The sequence below is a fragment of the Scylla paramamosain genome, chromosome 15, assembly GCF_035594125.1.
Source record: "Scylla paramamosain isolate STU-SP2022 chromosome 15, ASM3559412v1, whole genome shotgun sequence".
Classification (NCBI taxonomy): Eukaryota; Metazoa; Arthropoda; class Malacostraca; order Decapoda; family Portunidae; genus Scylla; species Scylla paramamosain.
Genome location: NC_087165.1, coordinates 11,714,190 through 11,731,011, shown reverse-complemented (window position 1 = coordinate 11,731,011; position 16,822 = coordinate 11,714,190). Strand labels below are relative to the sequence as shown.

The following is a 16,822-nucleotide window of genomic DNA, read 5'->3' as shown; positions in this document are numbered from 1 at the left end:
AAAAATACATACTTGCTACAGTTTGAGACATATTCTTCTTGCAGATTATGATTGACAATGACCTAGTATTTCCAAACTTCAAAAATAGGTATTACTACAATATTTCTATCAGTGTCCATCCTCAAAAAGAAAGAAAAAATACTGAAGAAAACCCCTCAATCTCATTTTGTTTGGTGTCAATCAGTGTCACCACTTCAGCAGCTCTCAAAGGAACCTTTCACTACCATCCTCTAACGAGCTCTTTGTAAAGAAGATGCTTGAAAGTTTACATGATTCTCTTCACTTACTTGGAAGCATTAAAGTTTTTCCTAGAGGTACAAATATCACAGACATTGGTTCCAGAAATGAGGGTTAGTATCCTCTACCATACTACGAGTATATAACATTTTTTCACTGTTATATGGGTTTCTTGTAATTATAGTTGTCTCAGTATGTTTCTTAACTGTTTTTATGAGGTGGCTGTCTGCTCTCCTGTGGAACCTTATCATGGCTATCCCTATGAAGGGAGTTCTTTGGAACGGCTATCGGATAAATGGAATAGATAGGTACAGGTATCACACTAGCTGGTGGCACTTGATTAATCAGACTGAATGGACTTTGTAACATGTAACCACATGTACAGTCACATTCAATGATTCATCAGTTGATGCTTGAACATAACTTGGCATTCGTTGATAAAGAAGTGTGTAGGTATTGAAGGCAGTGATAACAACTAAGGAAGTCATAACATGGCAGTTTAGCTATGAAGATCTTCATTTTCATGAAAGAGGTGGAAATTTGTGAAAACACTGAGTAGCAGTATCATTGTTGGAGGCAAGATAAATGCTTGGGACAGTGTAGCAGTAGCTGTTAATATAGCTCTGCAGACTAACCATTAACTTATAAGATAGAATATTGTGGGAAAGATTGCTATTTCTCTCATTTATGGAAGAATGTGACATGCCTCACTAATATTGGCTTGTAGTGTCAACAGCAGTCTGAAAACTGCCAGTTCAAAAGATATGAGTGCTATAGTGCTATTGTAGTAAGTGTAGTTATGTGACCTCTGTGTATATCTTTCAGTACAGTACAAGCCACAGTATCACAAGCTATCTAAAAACACCAAATGTCACGCTTCATAACTTGAATTTGAAGATATCCTCTGGCTTAATGAGATACATTGTTTACTTTTGATGAGGTTATCCAGCATAACAAAACATAACTAGGATACCTTGTCACTGACTGTTAAATGTTTCTTTCCATTTTCCAAATTTGACTCTTAGTAAATCTTAGTTGAGTCACTGGCATGCTATGTAAGGATTAGGATGACACTTCTTCATTTTTAGACTAAAGCTACTTAACCTCCCAGCTATGTGTGCATACATCCATTAGCTCTTTGTATGTAGGAATACAGTGCAAGAACAGATTTCAGATCTGCTGGTGTATAATGAGGGTACCTGTCAAACTAATACATGTATTAGTATTCTAATAGAGAAGAGTAAGCCTCCTCTCTATTCATCTTTTTCTCTAACATATTGGCTGGAAAAGTTAAAAGGGAACACCATGTATGAGTAGTATGTATTATGAGATATGGAATATCTTTAACATTGGAATTTTATTAATAACAAAAATAATGAAAGCTTCTATATTAGACTACCACTAATGCTTGCAATTCTAGAAATGGAAAATTATAAATGATTATAATAATTATAATCTTTAAGGTCTATGAAAACCTTTTCTTTATTGGACTTTATTTTTCTTTTAATGCCACTATGCCCAATTATGATTTGGTACAAGAACAAACCAAATCAATAAATTGATGGAAACATGGTTCTCTGAAATACTGATCTAATTTTTCACATACATGTTTTCTCATTATGGGAACCCTATTTGGGTCTATATTAGTTTTATGGTTTTTCCCTGATGCCTTTACTTTGATTTTCATAATAATAATAATAATAATAATAATAATAATAATAATAATAATAATAATAATAATAATAAAAATTATAGTTTTTTTTATGTTAACCACTAAGGCTAGAAGTAAAAAATATACAGTATTGGAGCAGAGTTCAGATGAATGATAGAGAGTGGTTCATGATATTTGAGAGCTTTGAGTTCATCTTGTTTAGTAAAGCTGTGAATGGAATGTCCACTCCTCCTTTAATGGGTCTCTCACTTCATGCAAGGATAGATAAGACTCCTGCAAAGTTAGCACCTGGAGGGGGAAAAAATTGCAGGAGATGAAACAGAACCTCATTGAAGCTGTTCTAGCAAGTGGTTAAATGTGAAATTTTCAGTTCAGTTACATATATATGTGTATAAATCATTAAATGAGATAATAGGCAGAAATAATTTGTTAATCTGAAGTATCATGAGTTATGCAACAAACAGGAGGAATGATGAAAGTTTAGCTTCAATACTACATCAAATATCTTATGTTTTCTTCCCTGCAGACTACTCAGAGGCAGTACAGCCAGACAAATCCACCACCAGGTCCACCACCAGAACTCCCTGTTGTGTGTGAGGCGCATGAACGAGAAGTTTTTCAAAATTTAGCTCGGAAATATGGTTTTTGTGAGACTTGTGGGTGTGAAAAATCACTCGTGCAGGTATGTGAACTATTTGTCCACATTCTGATAGTTTGTCTTCAGAGTGACTCAAAATGCTATGAATACTATATATATATATATATATATATATATATATATATATATATATATATATATATATATATATATATATATATATATATATATATATATATATATATATATATATATATATATATATATATATATATGTATATATATTATGAATGTAATACATCATGCATTTTCTATGAAAATGTTTGTATTCTGTGCCTCTGTATCTGCTAGTCATAGTCCATTCACATAGCATGGAACTAGAGCCTAAGCTACTTTTGTAACAACATCTCTGAGTGATGGCTCAGTCAACCTGTCTTCCACTCTGCATGGATGGTGACCTATCCACACTCTCAGTTTTACTTCTCTTCTCTGTACCTCCTTTATTTTGTGCAATACTTATTTGATTTCTAGATCATTGGACAGAAGAATTATGGTAGATTACAAATATGTTGAAACAAAGATAAAATTGACTTAGTATAATTGAGAGAATATGAATTGAACAGAATTGAAAATGTTTATATTGCTTTTTTGTTATATGCTGTTTTTTTTCATGGAATTGTCATGATACTGAAAAGTGAAATAGTGGTATGTGATAGTCAGAGTTCTCCTAGACATGATTGTGTAATTAGAATTTAGAGAATGCAGAAAGGAAGGTTGTTAGCAACACACTAGGCAGTGCACTGTGGTGTCATAAATTAGGGGGTGATGTCAAGCAAGCATTGCCAAAATGTTATATTGATCCAACTGTTTGCTTAGAAGATATCTGCAAAAAACAGTGCCCCATAGGGTCTGCAATGGATAATAGTTTTTGATCTGGTTGCATGGGAGAGTGGAGCACTGATTATACATGATACAGCAACTCAGGGCAGGTAATGGCCTAGGGTGGTGTCACATGTTTATGATTTTAGTATAAATTTGAGAGTTGAGTGACAAGGAGATGTTTTTTGTACGTGCATTCCTGAGTTGGCTTGTGCAAGTTACTGGTGCATATGTTTCCATATCACCAACAAATGGCTACTAAACTGCCTGTTACTAGTGATGAAATAGCATCTGTGGCTGCCTTGTGCCAAGGAATAAAAACAGTTAAAGAGACACTTTGTATTACTGGAGTTTGAGAGAGAACTTGGTTCAGATATTATCAGTGCTCTGCTCTCCCATGCAATCAGATCAAATCGGTTGAATGGCGTATGGACACTGACACAGACTGAAAATTTTTGTTATCTTTTTTGGTGCCGACTTCTGTGAGTGTGTGTGTGTGTGTGTGTGTGTGTGTGTGTGTGTGTGTGTATACAGTATTCCCTCAATAAATGGGACCTTGATATGCTGAATTTGGATAAAGTGAACCTGGCACCATCCAAACAACTCGTGATTGACCAAACAAAAGTTTGCTTTAAAACCGAACTATTTGGTGGCCAGAGACCAAGGCAGGGGTGACTGAACAGAATCATATATCAGTGCTTGTTGGAACAAATTTGGTGGATGCAGTAGGTAGTTTGGTGTGAGACAAATGCTGGCTACATGAATTGCCAGGTCAGTTTGTGCATGGCTGTCACAGTGTGTAGATGTATGTGCTAGTGATGTATCAGATATCTGCATCAACATCTGCAGAGTATCAGCAGTGAAGATACTGTCCACATTACTATCCACATTAATATACTTGTAGCAAAAGATCTGGATCAATATCTGCTACTGCATTTTTAGTTAACAAAAGCTCCACCTCTGTCTCAGTCTCCATGTCAGAGGAATGCAGAGGCTATGGATCTGTATGTGTGTGTTTGTGTGTGTGTAAGGATGAATGGGGAAAACTGACTGAGAGTGTGAAGGGTATTGGAAGTGTTGAGAGAGAGAGAGAGAGAGAGAGAGAGAGAGAGAGAGAGAGAGAGAGAGAGAGAGAGAGAGAGAGAGAGAGAGAGAGAGAGAGAGAGAGAGAGAGAGAGAGAGAGAGAGAGAGAGAGAGAGAGAGAGAGAGAGAGAGAGAGAGAGAGAGAGAGAGAGAGAGAGAGAGAGAGAGAGAGAGAGAGAGAGAGAGAGAGAGAGAGAGAGAGAGAGAGAGAGAGAGAGAGAGAGAGAGAGAGAGAGAGAGAGAGAGAGAGAGAGAGAGAGAGAGAGAGAGAGAGAGAGAGAGAGAGAGAGAGAGAGAGAGAGAGAGAGAGAGAGAGAGAGAGAGAGAGAGAGAGAGAGAGAGAGAGAGAGAGAGAGAGAGAGAGAGAGAGAGAGAGAGAGAGAGAGAGAGAGAGAGAGAGAGAGAGAGAGAGAGAGAGAGAGAGAGAGAGAGAGAGAGAGAGAGAGAGAGAGAGAGAGAGAGAGAGAGAGAGAGAGAGAGAGAGAGAGAGAGAGAGAGAGAGAGAGAGAGAGAGAGAGAGAGAGAGAGAGAGAGAGAGAGAGAGAGAGAGAGAGAGAGAGAGAGAGAGAGAGAGAGAGAGAGAGAGAGAGAGAGAGAGAGAGAGAGTCTTGAGCTTGTGAGTTGAATTAGTTTGAATAAGTGAGAGTGAGAGTAAGCATGACTGAGTTGAATGGAAAGTAAGCATGAGTGAGGTAAGAGGTCAACAGAGTAGGAATGGCTTTGGATAGTAAGAAATAAGTGAGAAGCATAAGTGAGAGTTTGTGTGAAGGAGAAAATAAACATGATTTAAATTATGAAGATAAGTGAAAAATTAAGAGATTAAGAATAAGGATTTAATTGAGTAAGACTAAGTGAGGGTCAGCATGAGTGAAAGAGAATGCAAATGTGAGTGTGAAAGTTAGCAAAAGATGATATGTGAGAGTAAGTAAGAACAGCTCTGGGGATTGATAAACAGAGTGAGACACTGAGAATGAGAATGAAATTATTCGAGAGGGTGAGATAGAGTGACGAAGGATGGAGAGTAAATGCTATGGCAGTAGTCAACGTGTGTGTAAGGCATATCCCAGAGTACATGAATTTTTTCAAAGGGTACTTGGGAAATAATATGGTATGTGGAAGGGTAATGACATGGCCAGTGCATATGAGTGTACAGTAAGAAAACATGTTTTAGGAAGAAAATTGTGTGTCATGTAACATGTACATGACATAGCCACTGTATATAAGAATGCATAGTAGGAAAAGATGTTTTAGAAAGAAAATTGTGTCACGTTTCTCCTTAATACTGACTCTCACTCATACTTATTCTCATTTATTCCTTCCAATCCTAGCCATTTTCACTATTAGTCTCTCAACTCATGCTTGCTTTCCATTTGACTCATGTTTACTCTCACTTGCTCATTCACTCAAACTTAGCCTAATTCAACTCTCTCTCTCTCTCTCTCTCCTCTCTCTCTCTCTCTCTCTCTCTCTCTCTCTCTCTCTCTCTCTCTCTCTCTCTCTCTCTCCTCTCTCTGTCTCTCTCTGTCTCTCTCTCTCTCTCTCTCTCTCCTCTCTCTCTCTCTCTCTCTCTCTCTCTCTCTCTCTCTCTCTCTCTCTCTCTCTCTCTCTCTCTCTCTCTCTCTCTCTCTCTCTCTCTATATATATATATATATATATATATATATATATATATATATATATATATATATATATATATATATATATATATATATATATATTTATGTATTTATTTATTTATTACTTGTGATGCCTTTGCTGTTAACTTTTTATATATACATTCTTTGTAACACTGTCATTCTCAGCAACATGAGGGTGCCTGTGGTCCTGACAGAAGTTGTGCTCGGTTTAGTGACTGGAATGAGCGATGTGGCTCTTCCAATGACCCCACTCCTTCAATGTCATGGGACAATCTCACACCAGAGCCAGCTCCAGCCCTCACCGATACACAGCCTCCACAAGCAGTGTGGGGGACAAACTTGGCACAAAGTAACAATAAAGAGGATAATGAAAATAATGCTGATGATGGTTGTGATAGTTTTGTTCCTCCTTGTGGTAGCACATATACCAAATCTTGTCAGAGTGGTGGGGAGGGCTAATTCATCATGGTATAATTGGTTAAGCATGCTCTCTCTTACATTATTTTTTTTTCATTAATGTGGGAAAGTTGCTTCTGCTACAAGTAAGGGCCAACATTGAAGCTGAAATGGTTAGCATTATCCTTATCAAAAAATATCCAGGGTAAAGTGCAATAATTCAGTTTATTATTCTTGATGTTACTGCTACTTGATTATAACATATAAAGGTTATATATGTAGAGCAATGGCTACAATATAAAAGTGTAATTTTTATGAAACCAAAAATATATATGTATGGAGCTTATTACTTATTTTCATTTATTCATTTTTTCTGCCTCCCATTGGCAATATCTGTCTGCACCTGGTCCTGAAAGTTGTCCATGGGGAAGTAAGCTATTGGAGGCTGACCAGCAGCTGGCTTCCTCTGCTTGACCTTCATCCCCACCACCTCCTTCCTGTGGTGCTTGATGAGCCTGTCCATGTTGAGGGAGGCAAGGTGGGAGGTCCAGTCCCTCCAGCAGGCATTCCACTCTTTGCAGGTCTTTCTCTTCTCCTTACTGAAGTGGAAGATCATCAGGGTGGTGATGTCGTACAGGCCAAGCTTGCAGCCAAACCTGTGCATCACCATGGAGAGTTTAACCTTGCTTGGATGGTTGGTTTTAGTAATAGAGTAGGTGACACACACTCCCTCCACTTTGTTTCTTTAAAAATGTAAGCAGATGTCATTTTGTCGTCTGTCACCAACTCCAAGCTGATTAACCAAGTAACCAATCAGCAGGGTTGTTGAATACTACAAACACCAGTAACATCACTGACCTCATGACAACCACCACCATCACTACACACTGAAGTTAATAATGTTCTTTTCTTCCAGTCAAATAAGCAGATATAATTGATTTCCTTGTTTTCTTCTTCTTCTTCTTCTTCTTCTTCTTCTTCTTCTTCTTCTCTCTCTCTCTCTCTCTCTCTCTCTCTCTCTCTCTCTCTCTCTCTCTCTCTCTCTCTCTCTCTCTCTCTCTCTCTCTCTCTCTCTCTCTCTCTCTCTCTCTCTCTCTCTCTCTCTCTCTCTCTCTCTCTCTCTCTCTCTCTCTCTCTCTCTCTCTCTCTCTCTCTCTCTCTCTCTCTCTCTCTCTCTCTCTCTCTCTCATCATCATCATCATCTTTTACCATAATATGTTTCTCTTTCTTTGTTTTATTCAATTTTAGTTAAGAGTAATGACAGGCTGCACGTAACATTATTAAACTTTAAGATATATGTTGTGATTATTCAGAAAAATACATGATAATGTTATTAAAAATAGATATCTTTTGTCAGGAAAAATATGGAAGGGACAAATGTTCCCTTGATGAGGAATAAGTTTTGAGGATGTGCAAAGTGATGCTGATACTTGAGCACTGTCTGTTGTGTTGTCATGTGGAGACTGGTAGGGGCCTCGTATGTGTTTGTGCGTGTGTGTTCTTATATGCTCATTTCTTTATATGTACATGTTGAATTAGATGATAGTTAATGAACACACCAGCCCTCTTCCAGTCAACACACAACACACCCACAAAATACATGTGGTATCAGGTATATCTTAGTTGAGTAAATCATCATAATTCTCATCATCATTGTCATCATTATCATTATTGGTGCATGAGAATGGCAGCCAGTCTCAATTGTCTGGGTGAGGTTCTAGAAGGACTGGGTGAATGTAAGGTAAGAGGCAGTGAGTGGAGTGGCATGCTAAGATAAGCAGATGCACTAATTTACACCTTCTTCATCCTCAGGTACCATCCTGCTCACCCGCTGCCTCCATCTTAGTGCCTCGAGTGAGTACAAATACTTTGATTGTTTTCCTTATGTCACTCTTGTTTTCTTTTACTTTTTTCCCTTTGCAGAGTTGTATGTTAATACTTCATTTGTTTATTTTACTTTGTCAAACTGTATGATTGTCATGAGTGAGCAGATCTAATGCGACACATGTGGGTGTTTCAGAAAGTTGGATCCAATTGTAAACTGATATACCTTTGTAACCATGAACACAACAATGAATAATACTTTTCTGTATGGAAACTCGAGAAACAAATAACCACCTTTTCCAGTGGTAAGAATTTTTATCATTGGTTATAGTTCTAGTTATTCATATGCAAGTATTAGTTATTTTTTCCATATTTGCAATTGGAGTACTCATGATTTTCTTAGTGGATCAACATTGTCAGAAGCTTGAGAGAAGACACACAGGACACTGCATGAGAGGAAGAACTTGAAATGTAGCAGAGGTCAGAAATATGGCAAGTGGAGAGGGTGAAAGTTGGGAAGGTCACAAAAGGAAATGGCAAGGCTAGGGAGGCTGACTAAGGGAGTGAGAGTGTGACAGTGTTGAGTTAATGAAATATACAGTAGGTTGACACATGTGGGCCAGGTCAGTGTGCCAAAACTCCCACTAAATCTGTTCCACCTACACAACCTTCAGCCACAACATGCCTCCCTGCACATATTTGCCGCTCATTAGGTGGGATATATACTTACTGGTTTGGTTTCCCTTTCCAGTGTTACAGAGAGTGCCTCAGTTCATTTCCCAAACTTTGATTTTCAGTTCATTGCTTTGTTCGTGATGACAGAGAGGTCGTGCTGAGGCAGATACCTGAATGCCTTACAATGGAAGACAGCATATCAGGGATCACCAGTGTGTTAGGCAGTGTTATGGTTCAATTGACATGTAGGCTGATTGCACTGCTAGGCAATCTTCAGGCAAAAAAATTAGAAACAACACAAATTTGGTTCTTCTCTCTTTGTTTATAAAATGTACATGCTATTCCTGAGAACTGGCTGATGCAGCACCCCACAGCCATGCATGGTTGTCTTATAAACAATTTTTTTTTTTTTTTTTTATGTAGGAGGGACACTGGCCAAGAGCAGCAAAAATCCAATAAATAAAAAAGCCCACTGAGATGCCAGTCCCAGAAAAGAGTCCAAAGTGGTAGTCAAAAATTGAAGGATAAGTGTTTTGAAACCTGCCTCTTGAAGGAATTCAAGTCATAGGAAGGTGGAAATACATAAGTAGGCAGGGAGTTCCAGAGTGTACCAGAGAAAGGGATGAATGATTGAGAATACTGGTTAATTCTTGCATTAAAGAGATAGACAGAATAGAGGTGAGAGAAAGAAGAAAGTTTTGTTGCAGCAAGGCTGCGGGAGGAGGGGAGGCATGCAGTTGGCAAGATCGGAAGAGCAGTTAGCAATGAAAATAGCAGTAGAAGACAGCTAGAGATGCAACATTGCGGTGATGAGAGAGAGGCTAAAGACAGTCAGTTAGAGGAGAGGAGTTGATGAGACATGCTAAAGCTGACAGTTTCACAGGCATACCTTGGAGGTTATTGCTGTCTGGATCAACATGTTTTTCTTCCTTTGTTCAATCATTAAACTTTACAGTATGATGTTGGTAATTGTAATAATTTTTAATGCTGCTATTACTACTGCTACTGTTATTGCTACTAGTGCTGCTACAGCTAATTTTTGATCTTTTCTTTTATTCTTTAATTTTTCCATCTTTTCTCTTCTTCCTCCTCCTTCCCTACCTTTTTTTTCTTTCCTTCTTTACTGTTGTCATTTCAACTGCCATCACTGTTGCCTCTGCTACTATAGCTGTTTTCTTCTCTTTGCCAGAGTTGCAGAAGTTTTGTGGGTATTACTCTTTTGGGAAGTACAACTTAGCACATTTTTTCCTCCTAGGTTTTGTGTCCTTGCCTTGTCACCTTCACTTGCAAGAAATGAAAAACATACAAGTAAACATGTGAGTTAATAAATAAATGAATAAAGTAAAAATGCAAAACAAAAACAAATAAGTAAAATAAGAAAAATATTGATAGATTTATAATGAAGGAGTAAATAAAAACAGATAAGTAATTAATCTATAAAAAATAAAGTAAATAAATATGAAAAAAATATGGAGAATAAACAAAATAGATAAATAAAGTAAATATAAATGTAAATAATAACAATAATAATAATAATAATAATAATAATAATAATAATAATAATAATAATAATAATAATAATGACAATAATGATAACAAAACAGATAATGCATAACAATTCCTTTCGCAAAATTAGTACATTCAAGATTTTTTTTCATTAAACTGGAATATTACTCTCTCTCTCTCTCTCTCTCTCTCCTCTCTCTCTCTCTCCTCTCTCTCTCTCTCTCTCTCTCTCTCTCTCTCTCTCTCCCTAACGATGGTAATGATAGCTCTGATAGCAAGTCTTAAATGACGGGCGGGAAGGGTGAGCCTCGAGGTTTGTGTGCTCTACTATTAACCCCTGCCGGGTGACGAAGGACTGGGCGGCCGAGCGGGGTGTCCATTTACATGTTGTCCCCGTAATTGGAATGCGTCGGGTTAAACCATGCAAGTCCGAGGATTTGATGTGGTGGAAGTCCTTGTTGATTTCTGTGTCCCAAGCATATTGTTACTGTTTATATTCCTTAAACAGTAGAAGACGAGAAAGAATAAGGAAACAAGCAGGATCAGAAATGAATCGAGAAGATGGTGTGGGAGAGAGGACAGCAGAACGTGCAATTGAGTCTTAAATAGTGAGGCATTCATGGCTGGGATCAAAACAGAAGATTACACATTGTTTTCCCCCAAAAAATAAAAGGAGATATATAAGATATAATTGGAGAAGACATGCACTGTACATATTTAGAAACAGTAGGAAGTATCTGTCAGTGCCTTGAGTTCATCCAGGAAAGGCAGAGAGCATCAGCTGGTGGTGTCACTAATATCAGAAGGAAAACGCGATATATGTATGGGGGTTAATCTGATGTTGCAATGAAATGATGAAAAAAAAAAAAAAAAGAAAAAAGGGAAAAAATGGGTTCTATCTTATTGTATGGAGAGTCTGGAGGGGAAAAGGATGTGGGTGGTGGGGGGGGGAGAGGAAGAAATTGTGAGTGGGTGCGTGGGCAAGACAAGGCGACAGGCAAGACAAGGAAGGGTTGGGTGCAGAGAGGACGCCATGATAAAACCTCCAAAACTGGAATCACGGGCCTTCAAGACCTGCTCGGGCTCACTGGGAAGAAGTGTTCATCATTACTTTGTGGTGGTTTGTCTTGCTCTCACTAATTTTGTCCCCAATGAACTTATTCTTGTGATTCTTCATTATCCTTCAGTATTCTTTCTCTGTGCATTGTCTCTCCCCCCACACCTGCGCCTCCTCTCCTCCCTAGCGCAGGTCATCACAATGCGGGGCCTTCCCTCACACTCTGAAAACCTAATGGCTTATTAGACGAACCCTCCACTCCCTCCCTCCTTCCGTCCCTCCCTCACATCATCCTTTTCTCTCCTTTACTCCCCACCCTCCCTCCCTCCCGTTGTGTCAGCGACAACAGAGCCTGTCACGTCAGGGGAAATGTGATAGGCGTAGGCCCCTTTATATGTTCGTAATGAACGTCACGTCGGCCACCGAGTAAGCTAATAATTTCCTTCCGTTTTATCCACACCCGGTATTTATCATGAACATCAATGTTCATTTATGCTATCATGGTTTAAGGTCACGCACGATTTGTGCTGGATGCTGACTGGTCTGAATTAAAGTGCATTCCCCCGAGATAAGATAATTTTCTTGACGCACAGAAAGCCTTGCATGCTACTCACTAAGTGTCCAGTCATTCGCAAGTCTCCTACAAATCTTTTCATGTAACATAAATAGTTATTGCTGTGAAATTGATTACCACATAAAATGAATAACTATATAACCAAGTACAGCGAGTCTGTTTTTGTATGTTTTTTTTTTGTAACTGAACTTAATGGTATAATATGAGAGAGAGAGAGAGAGAGAGAGAGAGAGAGAGAGAGAGAGAGAGAGAGAGAGAGAGAGAGTTTTCGATAAATATCTGTGGTGCTTTGTTAATTTTATTGTGTTTGGTTTCACTTATATAAAAAAAAAAAACGTTTTCCTCACCTTCATCATCTTTCCTTTTATTGCTTCCGTGAATAGATATATGAAACATTTACCAATATTAATGGAAACCGAGATAAAGAAAGGAAGAAAGGAATGCTGTCACAGGTTAAGCTGTCAATCTTGTTTTAATAGTGAATGTTTTCTATACTACGTATTTATTAATGCATTTATTCGCCTTTCTTGGCATTCTTGCTTCACCGCCTCACTGACGTTTTGCTCTTGAGGTCTACCTTATTTTTTTTTCTTTTTAGTGTTGTAGCTCTACTTATGAAATTCTTGTACTGCTTTTCTCCTCATCATTATCACCTCTGTCCCTTGCTCCTGTTGGCGTGGTCATATATCCAAGGCTGAGGGAACAGACCCTCCCTGTAGCCACAAGGGATGGCTAGTCTGCGAGCAACCATTCGCATTGAAGGACTATGGAAGTATAAAAATAAAGATTTAGTATATTTATTATTTTGCTTCACTTTAAGATATACAACGCAGTGGGATATTGTTACATTTAGGTATGATTGTATAGGTATTCATGTAAAAAAAACTCGTTGTCAGGGAACTCAATACCCTTCCACAGTGTAATGTGCAGTTTAACGCCGTGAATTTCCATGTCGGTAATGTCTTCAATGATCAGTTCAGCGATACATACATACTTGTTATAAAATCAATAGTTTTCACTGCCGAAGTTCAGCAGTGTGTCACCTCTTTGGGAGTCGAGAGCTGCGCGTGATCTGTTCATCGTTTTAATTTTGCTGTATTTTTATATTTCATTTCGATTTAACAGGTAGCCTTCTCTGCTCTTATTTAATAATAGTATCATTGTCGTGGTGCCTCTTTTATTCTGTGTTTTACAAATGGGAACAATTATAATCATCTACTTATTTTCTTGATTTTCCCCAAGTGTATTTAAACCGTCATACTCTTACTATACTGTCATTAATTGCCATTTCTTGTATATTTCCTCGTTTCTTGTTTCTTTTATTTCTTTATCGACTGCTCTTCCCATGACAGTCTTCATATAAATACAATAAGCTCCTCATTCCTCGTTACTTTCCTTAACAGCCGCGACTTACCCTGAGGAGACCCATGATGATTAAGATAAATGACTGCTGCTGGTCTCCACGTGGCACCGATGCTAAGTGACGCTAACAGTGCCGCTGAGTGATGGTGATCCTGCTCTGTGGCGATAAGGGCGGGAGGAAGGAAGAACTGCCTGCATATTCTGTTTTTCACTGTGGCCATGACCTTCACTAAATATTCTAAACATAAGTTTTGTCGCCACGTCACAGCCTATTCCATATTGCTGATAGTATACAACTTTATTTTGGAGCATAAATCATACCTTTAATACTTTCTATACTCGCATGGCATACAACGTCAGATTTATCGAGAACTTTACTGACTGTTATTCTTTCTTTTCCTGAGTGCTGGTGCCTGGTTGCCTTGACTATAATCTCGACTTATGAAATATTCCGTCCTCACGTCAAGAGCGAACTCAACTTTGACTTACCCTTCAAAACTTTATTTTTGCTCGTGTCCTCTGTACGTAACAAAGAAGCCTCGTTGGGTTCATCGCTTGTGCTAGAGGAGTGTGAGGAGAATGCAGGAATGTCAATGAAAGACGAAACATTACAAAAAGAACACGTTGGAGGGGAGGGGACGAAACAGATTAAAGGAAATAAAGAAAGATCAAATAAAGTAAGAAAGAAAGAGAGTGTATGGTAAATGGAGGATGAGGGACAAGGAAGAATTAAGAGAGATGCAGCGATAAGGAAGGAAAAAAAAGGGAGAAAAAAGAGGAAGAAAGAAGGAATAAAGGAACGAAAGAAAGAGGAGGGGAGTAAAGTGAGTCGGCCTGACATAAATAATTAATGACTTACTCGTGTTCCCGGACCAAACAATGAGGTTCAATAAGTCCCACTAAAGTTCGTGAGTTTTCGTCCATTACCACCGCCGTTCCGTCTTACACACTCGCACAAACTGTTTGCACTCTTTACTTTATACACAGGATACCTTTTAGCTTTCACACACACATCAGTAGGCTTTTAAAGAAGATTTAGTTGAAGTCTCTTATACCATTACTGTACGCAGCAACACTTGGAAAAAATTCGTGGGACATAAGCGAGCGATGGTCACGGAAAAGCGAAACAAAATAGATGAGACGTGCTTCGCTTCTGTCTCGCTTCTCGTCCCGGCAGCTTCAGGGTTCATTGTCCGTTTTTAAGGTAAACATGTTCCTTGTGTGGCAGTTTTTGTAAATGACTACTGGACAGTGGATCACAGGAAAGCACGAGGCAGGGGAGGAAGTGGGGCAAGGGGATGGAGGGGTTTTGCTTTGTTATTTGGATGTGTTGGAGAGAGAGAGAGAGAGAGAGAGAGAGAGAGAGAGAGAGAGAGAGAGAGAGAGAGAGAGAGAGAGTTATCGTGGAATATTCTTTTTTGAACCGTAACTGTTTAAGCAAAACGGACAGTGTTTCATTATGTCGCTTCGGAACCACATGTGATAAGTGTCTCGGCTTTTCATGTTAGTTCTTTACTATGGTAGATATTGAGGTTATTTTTACGGAAATAGTGAGACAGTTTCCATTAGAATAGAACAGCCAATAGATACTAGACTTTCACGAATGGTAAAAAGGGAAATTCACACTGTGTAATACGTTACTTTGCATGTCTTTGGCTTGCAGTGTATCTATATAGGCTGCTAATGATATAATTGGACTGTCATTTGAGTTGCTCAAATATACTAGAAATCTTAGATCTTATGTTGCTGTTATATGGTTTTTGTCAAGTATAGTATTTCTTTATCCAGAAGAAAGGGCTATATGCTATGCTATGCTGGCTATATGCTTGCTGCGCTCCGTTCCTCGGCGTGCTTCCCTACCATGGTCACTTTTGGACTCCACCACCTCAACTACGATGCTTACTAATGTAAAGTCAATTACCTCTCACAAGGAGCTTGACATTCTCTGTGGCCACCACCGCGTCGTCTTCACATGATCGCAAGGTGTTGCTATAACGAGGAGAGAAGTGAGGACGGCAGAAAGGAATTAAGAATCGGAGCTCGGCCCTGGCACTAATTTTTAATGTGTGTAATCTAAGCTGGCATGGTGCTACACGAGGCTTCTGTCGCACCAGTAAGAGAGTGCCTGAGAGAAGCCAGTATGGATGATAAAAACATGATGATGAAGGACGAGTATGGTCAAAATTTATAAGTTAAGCACGAGTTTGTAATTGGATGTCGATCTGGAGACGGAGGGAAGACCGAGGAGGCTGAGGATTATTCATAACTCACCCAACCGCACCCTTACTCCTCCTTCCTGCCTCTCCCGCTGCAGCTCGCCGCCCCAGTGCCCACCACCACTGCGCAAGTGTCAGTCAACGAAACGTATGACCTTATACCGTAGCCACAAGCGACTTCGAGTGACGTGTGAAGGGGAAAGCACAAACTGGTGAAGTAGTGGTAGTAGCAGTAGTATTCTTAGTGGTAGTAAGTGACAGAAGCCGCACAGGTTCGAGACTCGCTGATCCCCACCAAGCAGCCGTCGGTTCAGTCACTAATGATGAGGATATCATTCACAAGAGGAATGATGACGAGAGCAGTTAATCAAAGTAAAACAGAGTGGCAATTATTTATTTCCTGCTTGGCGATTTTGTCCGGCATCCTCTTTGTATAACAGTTTCTCATTAAAAGGAGTATTTACATCACTTATCGCGAATGAAGGTGTCGTGTTTACAGTTCCTATTACATATTTACACGTATTTGACTTAATACCTCGAGGAGTTGGCTTGGTTAGGGTACTTTTTGCTTCCGTTATGTTTTATGAATAGTATTTTTCATATGCTGGTACATCAAGGCTTGTTTGCACGCCGCTATGCAGACTGCACACGAGGTCCTCAGACTGAAGCCTACAGGGGGAGAACAGAGGGCCACCTGGTATGTTTCTAGGGGGGACTGGGGCTCTGGAAGGCTTATCATACTCTCTTACTTGAGTTATGAAGAGAAAAAGGGAGAGTAAATGGGAGATGATAAACTTATTTTGTCCTGTTTTTGTCGCGTGAAGACGATATACTTGTATGGTAACGTGATGGGGGAAAGTGAAGTGAAAAGCGAAAAGCAGTGAATGGAAGTGCGTGAAGCTCTCTCTCTCTCTCTCTCTCTCTCTCTCTCTCTCTCTCTCTCTCTCATCCTCAAAGACTCTTCTTATTTACCTTTCATTACATCCTATTTGCCTGTTGACGTCTTTTTCGCAAGCACTTAAAGCTTGCTGGACTTTTGGAGGAACTACCCCTGTGCTTCCTCTTGCTCCTCCTCCTCCTCCTCCTGCTTCTCCTCCTCCTCCTC

The 16,822-nt window shown here is 39.2% G+C and overlaps 1 protein-coding gene across 1 annotated transcript in view; it reads left to right on the top strand.

Annotated features, from left to right (window-relative positions):
* The window catches only part of LOC135107441 (uncharacterized), a 10,434-nt gene extending 3,585 nt beyond the window's left edge, over nucleotides 1-6,849 (top strand). Inside the window, exons 5-6 of the mRNA XM_064017311.1 lie at nucleotides 2,436-2,591; nucleotides 6,273-6,849. Coding sequence (XP_063873381.1) covers nucleotides 2,436-2,591; nucleotides 6,273-6,566 — 450 coding nt within the window. The 3' untranslated portion in view covers nucleotides 6,567-6,849. The remainder of the gene's footprint in view (nucleotides 1-2,435; nucleotides 2,592-6,272) is intronic.
* Nucleotides 6,850-16,822: the final 9,973 nt, after the last annotated feature.